At 34.3% G+C, this 7,283-nt stretch overlaps 1 protein-coding gene across 2 annotated transcripts; it reads left to right on the plus strand.

Annotated features, from left to right (window-relative positions):
• Window positions 1–403: 403 nt before the first annotated feature.
• On the plus strand, window positions 404–5,763 carry LOC114735971 (origin of replication complex subunit 4-like). 2 transcript variants are annotated; one of them, XM_028923762.1, is made up of 16 exons: window positions 404–742; window positions 848–938; window positions 1,028–1,084; window positions 1,650–1,697; window positions 2,514–2,564; window positions 2,652–2,695; window positions 2,773–2,836; window positions 3,017–3,103; window positions 3,353–3,444; window positions 3,538–3,619; window positions 4,373–4,458; window positions 4,560–4,669; window positions 4,798–4,890; window positions 4,969–5,033; window positions 5,154–5,297; window positions 5,634–5,763. In XM_028923762.1, exons 1-16 carry the CDS (start codon window positions 633–635, stop codon window positions 5,667–5,669), a joined length of 1,260 nt encoding a protein of 419 aa, XP_028779595.1. In that variant the 5' UTR covers window positions 404–632; the 3' UTR covers window positions 5,670–5,763. The 2 variants fall into 2 exon arrangements, with proteins under 2 accessions (XP_028779595.1, XP_028779600.1); XM_028923767.1 differs by lacking the exon at window positions 3,017–3,103.
• Window positions 5,764–7,283: the final 1,520 nt, after the last annotated feature.

A 7,283-nucleotide genomic window follows, 5' to 3' on the forward strand; every position in this document is an offset into this window, starting at 1 on the left:
AAGTATTTTTGCACTTAATTTAATTTAATTTAATTATTTTAATTATAATTTTGTTGACTTCGGTGAAACATATGAATCATTGAGGTTTGACCCAAGCAACCATGCTTCCATGAGACATGGAATGGAAGCTAAACCTCGAAGATCGAAGTCCTGGTCAAGTTGCGGATCCGTATAGAACCTATGCTGACCCGGATCGACCCGACTCCCCTGATGCAAGAACTACGGAGCTGCAATTGAGGAAGGACATGGGGAGCTACCCTGGTACTTCCCATTCGCTATTCGATTGCAAATAGTGTGTCTTTGAATCTTTGATCGCCGAAACGGTTGGATATTACTCGATACTTCTGAGGCTCTGAGACTTGCACTCAACTGAGCAAGAAGAAGAGTCTCTCTCTCGCTGATATTTTGATATGTGGACCCACACCCTACCACCGCACAATCCAGCCTTCTCTTTTGTTTGCTTCATTCCGTCCTTTTGAATTATGTTTATCTGCTAGCTATTTAGTTATTGTTTGAATTTTTGGGTAGCGATTAGCCACTGAACAGGGTTACTAGGGTAGTGATTAGCTAGTGAACTAGCCAGCCGAAACTTAATTACCGGTAATTCGCTCGCATTTCGAGTATCGGAACCGATGGGGCGAGAAAGTCACAAAATGAAGGCATTAAGCCTTCTGAGAAGTAGAATCTGTGACCCCAAATTTGTATTCAAGCCTCTCCACGATTCTCCGGACAGCAACTACAGGTCTTGCTCCCTTATATCCGTTTTGGTTTCTATCAGATATTTTATTGCATTGTTTGCGGACAACTAAATTAGGTGCTGAGAAAACTACGTGTTATTTATTTGCAGTAAACTGAAATTCATGATATCAAGTTCAATTACTGAGGCATGCAATAATTCTATTCTGCTCCTTGGTCCCCGTGGCTCTGGGAAATCTGCGGTTTGTTGATAAGTCTTTTAGAGCAAGTTCTGATCGGATAATTCTTCATATTTTTTTCCACTTCAAAGTAACGTCTTAAATATCCCTAGGTTCTGGAGCTTGTTGTTGGAGATTTATTGGTGGAGTATCCGGACATGATTTCAGTGGTATGGTTACTATCTTGAGATATCATTTGGAATTAAACCAAATGTGTTGTTCTTCATATTGTTCAACATAGAATGGATTTACCTTCGTATTTGATGACCACAATTGAAACGAAACTTTCATTTTCTTCCATCAAATCACAGGTCCCTTGTGCTGGCCAAAAATAAACATATGAAAAAAGTTCCCATATACATGATTAATTGAATAATGTAGGATTTTACATCAACGATGGAATAACACCATTAATATCATTGTAATATAGGGTGTATTGGTATAATGAATTGGTTTGGTAATTAAACTTTGGTAACATTTTCAATAGTATAGTGATCGTGTATAATCCTGCACTTAAAATCACCTATTCAAATGCATGGTAATTACACATAATGTCATGCTAACTTAGGATGACATAGTAAAATACTAAGATAACTTTATTTGCTGGTTTTTTATTAATGGGCACGCATCAAGTGATAATGTTAACAGACATGGGTTGAATAAAATGGGAATTAGTGGATGTGAAGTATGTTTGTTCTCATTTGAATCACATTTTTCTTGGATTTTGTTTGACAGATCAAGTTGAGTGGGCTTTTACATAGCGATGACAACTGTGCATTAAAGGTTATATCTTAGAACCTGGGTTTAGATTTGATGCAGTACTAATTGAAATCTCTCTCTCACTCACTCTCTGTCTCTCTCACGCATGCACGGATAAACATGTGTTCTAATTTTTGAGTTTTCATTTTCTCTTTATTGGTTTACTTGTCATGGAAAATGGATTCTTTGTTGCTCTAGTCTCTCTTTTGGAGGGCCGAGATGGAGTCTGCTCTCTGCTCCTCTTGGAGCCACATAGAATCTGGACCCCGCATGATGAGAATGTTGATGCCATTCACATTCTGTACTTTTCTTTGCTACCCGAAACCTCAAATTCTGCTAATTTTCTGCTCTTAGCTAATCAAGATAATAAAGGAAAATTTTTTGGCATAAGACCTAGTGAGTGCTTATCTATTTGAGTGCCTTTCAAGATGCGGGATAGACCTTTTACTGATTTAGAACTTGTAAATGCTCAGAGAAATTGGATGACGATGGACCCAGATAAGATTTGGATGGGGAGAGATTCTGACTACGCATATAATAGAATTGACAAATTTTAATGTTGAAGATAGAAATCTTTTCTATTTGATCCTAGGGACTTGAATTTGCGCACACAAACACTTGAAAACTATTTACATTGTCATGCACCAATGAATATAAAGAGTATAAATATGAAAAATTCAATATACTGATTTTTGTCTGTTACTTATTACTTTAATTTTCCCACATCTTCTTGTAACCTAAGTTGAATTTGTTTTGACTTGTTGATTTTATTATCATTGCTGCCCCAATTTTTTTCCCTATATCATGTCCCATTTGTTGTTTTTTTTAATGATCAATCAGGAAGTAGCTAGGCAGTTATGCATGGAGCATCAATTGCAATTCTCAAAAGCGGTAATAAGGCTAGCCTATGCAAGATTTATATTATGCATTATAAACTTTGGAATAGTGATTTGTTGATTTTGATATGCACTTCTATAGGCATCGTTTGACGACAACTCTCAATTCATGGTAGCAATGCTAAAGTGAGTAGAAGCTTTCTTGATTAAAAAACGGGTAATTTGTTTAACTTTCTGAAACAACTGTTATCTTTGTTTTCCAGGGAGTGTGGATTAGCACATAAAACAATTGTATTTATTCTGGATGAGTTTGACCAGTTTGCCCAGGTAAGACTCCACCTTCTTTTTTTCCCCCTTCAACCAGTACTGAAATCCTTCCAGTGCAAATTATGAATTTTATTTGACCTAACTGTGTCCTGTGAGAAATGTTATTTATGATTCTATGTTTAATTTAACTTAAATTTTCCAATTATACATTTATATTATTCCCATTCTGATATTCCACAGGGTAAGCAGAGGTTGCTTTATAGCTTGCTGGATGCTATGCAATCAATAACATCACAGGCTGTTGTAATTGGCATTAGTTGTCGGCTGGTGTGTTCATTGCTTTTGCTTCCCTCGTAAATTTCAAGTTGCTCTGAATATCAAATTAGTATACTGTATCACAATTTCCTTGCCTGGTTGATCAACGGGGAATAACTCTCTAATTTGATGGTTTTAGTGGTGATTTTTGAATTGTTATTGGGTTGAGAATTTGCTAATTTAATCTGCTTGAATATCTTTTCAATGGAATACAATCTATTATAACATGAATTCAGCATATCAATCTGATCCACTTTGCAGGATGCAGATCAGCTATTGGAGAAAAGAGTACGATCCCGTTTTTCACATAGAAAGTTATTGTTCCTTCCACCTTCTACAGAAGACTCAAAGAGGTAAATTTCTTGTAATTTCTTCTAGGCTGGCCATTTTGGCTCGTATGATGACTATGAGAATAAATGGTTTATTTTTTGACTTTTTGTATGTAGAATTTTGGAGCAAGTTCTGTCATTACCAGTGGATTCAAGTTTTCCACATGATTATGCTGTTGAATTTAATAGAAAGGTTCAAGTATCCTTTTCATGCTGACTCTTTCATCTTGATAGTTCCATGTTAGTTTGGAAAACTTCTTAACATCCTTTCCTAGGAGAATGAATGCGTTTGATGACATCATCTCAAAATGTCATATGGTTTTCATGAAAATTTTTCAAGTTAATCCCAAAAGTTGAGATTTTCTTTAACATATGGATCATTCACATCTTGAAATTTTTTAGGACAAACGTTTAATTAGTTTTGTTCTGAGAGAAAAGAATGTATAGTAATCTAAAAAATAAATTTGTAAAGAAATAATCTATTCCAAAAATACTACAGCTGTGGAATTAATTATTGCTCTTCAAGTTACCTGGATCCAGGTTTTCCCTTTTTCTTAAGAGATACTAATTGTTGATTGGGATAAGACTTGTTATTGCTACTTATAGGTCTTCATTTATATTGGTAAGTCTATGGAAGATGAGTCTTCAGAATGATCGCAATAGTGCCACCCAGAAAACTGTTTATGATACAAATCAACTTGGTGTTTGTATGCCTCTTCTATTTTGCTTGTGAAGACTTAGTAATTGGTTTTTCATGTGTTTCTAGGTGCTAGTGTTCTTATTTTTGTCAGTGTGGTTTCATCATTTCTGTAATGAGTTATTGATTTGATTGAAAACAACTAATTTACCCCTAGTAGTTAGTGGTGTTTATGTGCAGAAAAAATAGCTTTATTTCAGGGGAAAAAAAAAAATATTCTTCCCCATCTCTTGTGGAGTCCTTGACATTATTTAGGATATTTTGGAAGATAGGAGGTTCAAAGAAACCTTCAATAAATATTTGAATTTGGACTCCTCAATCAAACATTTGCTGAGGTTTCTGTAAGTATTTCTTTATACCTGTCTAACAATGATTCTTTTAAAGCTTCCTGTGTATGAGATAGACTACCCGACAGACTTACGGGAGTTTGATGCTTTTCTAGATTTTGTGCTGTCTCATGTATGGATTTGCAGACTGGCTTTTTGACATACGAGAACTTTGAAACGGCGTTTTCAAGTATTCTGAGGCAACCCAAACTGGAATGTTTAAAAAGTATGGCAATTATTTATACTAATGTGCACGAGAACACATGCAAAGTAAATAAACAATCTTTGTAATTCCTTTTGTTCTTTTTTAGAGTAACTGATTGCTTTTTGTTACTTTATATCTTGGTCAAACAGATTGCTCCATATTAGAACTTTACATCCTGGTTTGCATGAAGAGGTTGGAAGTTAAAGAACAGACCTTGTGCAACTTCAATTCTATTATGAAAGGTCAAACTTTGATAGTTAATGCGTCATTAGTCTACTGTTATTACATTATTCACTGAATTTGTGTGTCATACTTTGCAGAGTATAAAAATGTGCACGATTCCTTCCAGACTTCTGATTATTATGCACGAAATGTCTGCTTAAGGGTGTGTGTTTCTGATAATGTATTTGAGACAGTGCATATATATGGACAATGAAGTTCACGGTGATGTTTTCTTTGATTTTGTCTACAAGCTTATTGGGTGGTGTTTTGCTTTGTAATGCAGGCATTTGAACATCTTATCAACCGTGAACTGATATGTTTCACAGACAGCAGAGGATATGGTTCATCGGTCGAGTTCCGCCCTGTAAAGCTTTTAATCTCTTCTGCTGAACTACACCAAGGACTAAAAGCATATCATTCATGCCCCGTAAGCTACTTACTGAATGAGCCAGCCTATTTTTTATGGGCCTTATCTTCTAAACTATTTAGTAGCTTTCTGGTTTATTTTCTTCAGCTTTCCTGGTGTATAAATGGATTTTAATGGGGGAAAATGCTTTCAAATTAGAAACATTTTTTATAATTCAACGATTATCTTACATTAAAAAAAAAAAGTTGGGGAGGGTTTGAACATGATAACTAACTTCGAAGAATTGCAGCCAAGGATCTTTCTTATTATAAATACTGTTAGATTACGAATCATCACAAGCAATATCTGTGATGATAGTGACGGGAAAATAACTTCACTACATTTTTTTTTGGGCAGGCTATCCTTCACAAGTTAATGGATCGTGAAGGCTAAGATGCTCCAGGGAGATATTTTGCGTGTTCAGTCTGATGAGCTCAGCCTGAAGAAGGTAAATTGTCGATTACGTTGGTACTAGAATTTGTCAGTTGTAGCCGCATTTTCTGCTGAAGAAGGTGCTCTTTCGTGAAATTTACTTGCTAAAACAACTTTTTTTGTATCTGTAACTGATATATGGCAAAATTTTGATTCATATATCCGTATGTTTTAAATTAGACAACTCCAAAGTGGTTGAAGATGTGTGTTTAACTTGCTGGTTGGCATTTAGAGGATTTATAGCCAAGTTATGGATGTGTGCCTTCAAAATTAGCCAGGAAATGGCAGACAGGTGATCTACGATACATTTACGAAACGAATGTAAAGGATGCATTTGGAAAGAGATGAAGAAAAAAGAAAGTAATGTGCCTTATACTTAATATGATTTGGGTCCTATACACAATCACATTCTCTTGAACATAACTCTTTTTCTGAATGCATCTTCCTATTTTGTTGATGGAAAGGATCCAAATGCGTATAACACTTATGTTAGTAAAAACATCTTGACTTCAATTGCTCCACCAGTGTTGCAAATAGCTAATTCGTTAAAGGGATGTTTTACATTAATTTATTAAGTTCGGAGTTGGCTCAAAAATATTGTTAATGGCTAAATTATATTGGTGAATAGCTAAAACGTTGTAATAAGTAGTTAAAGAAGTGTTCTATATACCTGAAACAGAGGCCGTTTGCATTATTAATTTATTGAAATATGGAATTGGCTAAGATGTGTTGTCAATTGCTTAATCATAACTGTGAATAGCTAGTTCGTTACAATAAACAGTTAAAAGGTATCGTAAATAATTGATGTTTGGATGGGTGGCCTGGCTGATGTGATCTTTTCTTAGTGAGTGGCAAAAGCCCAACATTTTGTAAATTCCAATTTGATAGGCAGTTATCAAATTGAAGTCACTAATATGGTTTTCCAAATGTTAGGAGTATTTATTTGGAATTTTTCTTTTTTAAGGGAGTAATACATTTTTTTTGCCTTTTTAAAAAATGTTATTGCTATTTTCATATTATTAATATTAATAGTACAATTTTTTCTACCTTTAAATTTCTCTACAAAAAATTAAAAACAGTGTAAGAAACTACTCCATATAACGCACAAGGGTTAAGTCACTGAAAGTTTAGTCTCGTTAGATGTTATTAATTGATATACTAAATTTGTTATCGAAACAATTATACTACTTCCGGTCTTAATTATAAGAACTAGTTGATTAATTTGAAGAGATTAAGAAAATAAGTTAAGTTAGTTATTTGTAATAAATAGGTGTTGTCTTTCCTAAAATATCCTTGTTAATCAAGTATATGGCTAAAGAACTACTATTATTAGAAGGATTACCTGGGAAAAAATATATAAATATGAGGGACAAAGAGGATTAGGTCTTATAATTAGGATCAAACTAAAAGTCAAACGAGATCTTATATTAAGGATTGGAGGTAGTAATACATCAAGTTAAGAAATTTGTTCCTATAACTTTTCAAAACAAATGGATGTTAATAAGGTGGGAAATCAAAGACATAGATTTTCCTTCAGGCCTAGCCCCAAAAAAAAAAATCCCTACAGGATATGGT

Source organism: Neltuma alba, unplaced genomic scaffold (genome assembly GCF_004799145.2).
Source record: "Neltuma alba isolate B1F8T4 unplaced genomic scaffold, ASM479914v2 tig00002720_pilon, whole genome shotgun sequence".
In the NCBI taxonomy this organism is placed as follows: Eukaryota; Viridiplantae; Streptophyta; class Magnoliopsida; order Fabales; family Fabaceae; genus Neltuma; species Neltuma alba.

Excerpts from the sequence above, each read along its gene's own strand:
- LOC114735971 (XM_028923762.1), top strand. The coding sequence starts at position 633 with ATGGGGCGAGAAAGTCACAAAATGAAGGCATTAAGCCTTCTGAGAAGT. Across the intron at positions 2,565-2,651 it reads AATTGCAATTCTCAAAAGCG|GCATCGTTTGACGACAACTC; the intron begins GTAATAAGGCTA and ends GCACTTCTATAG. Across the intron at positions 5,298-5,633 it reads AAGCATATCATTCATGCCCC|GCTATCCTTCACAAGTTAAT; the intron begins GTAAGCTACTTA and ends TTTTTTGGGCAG.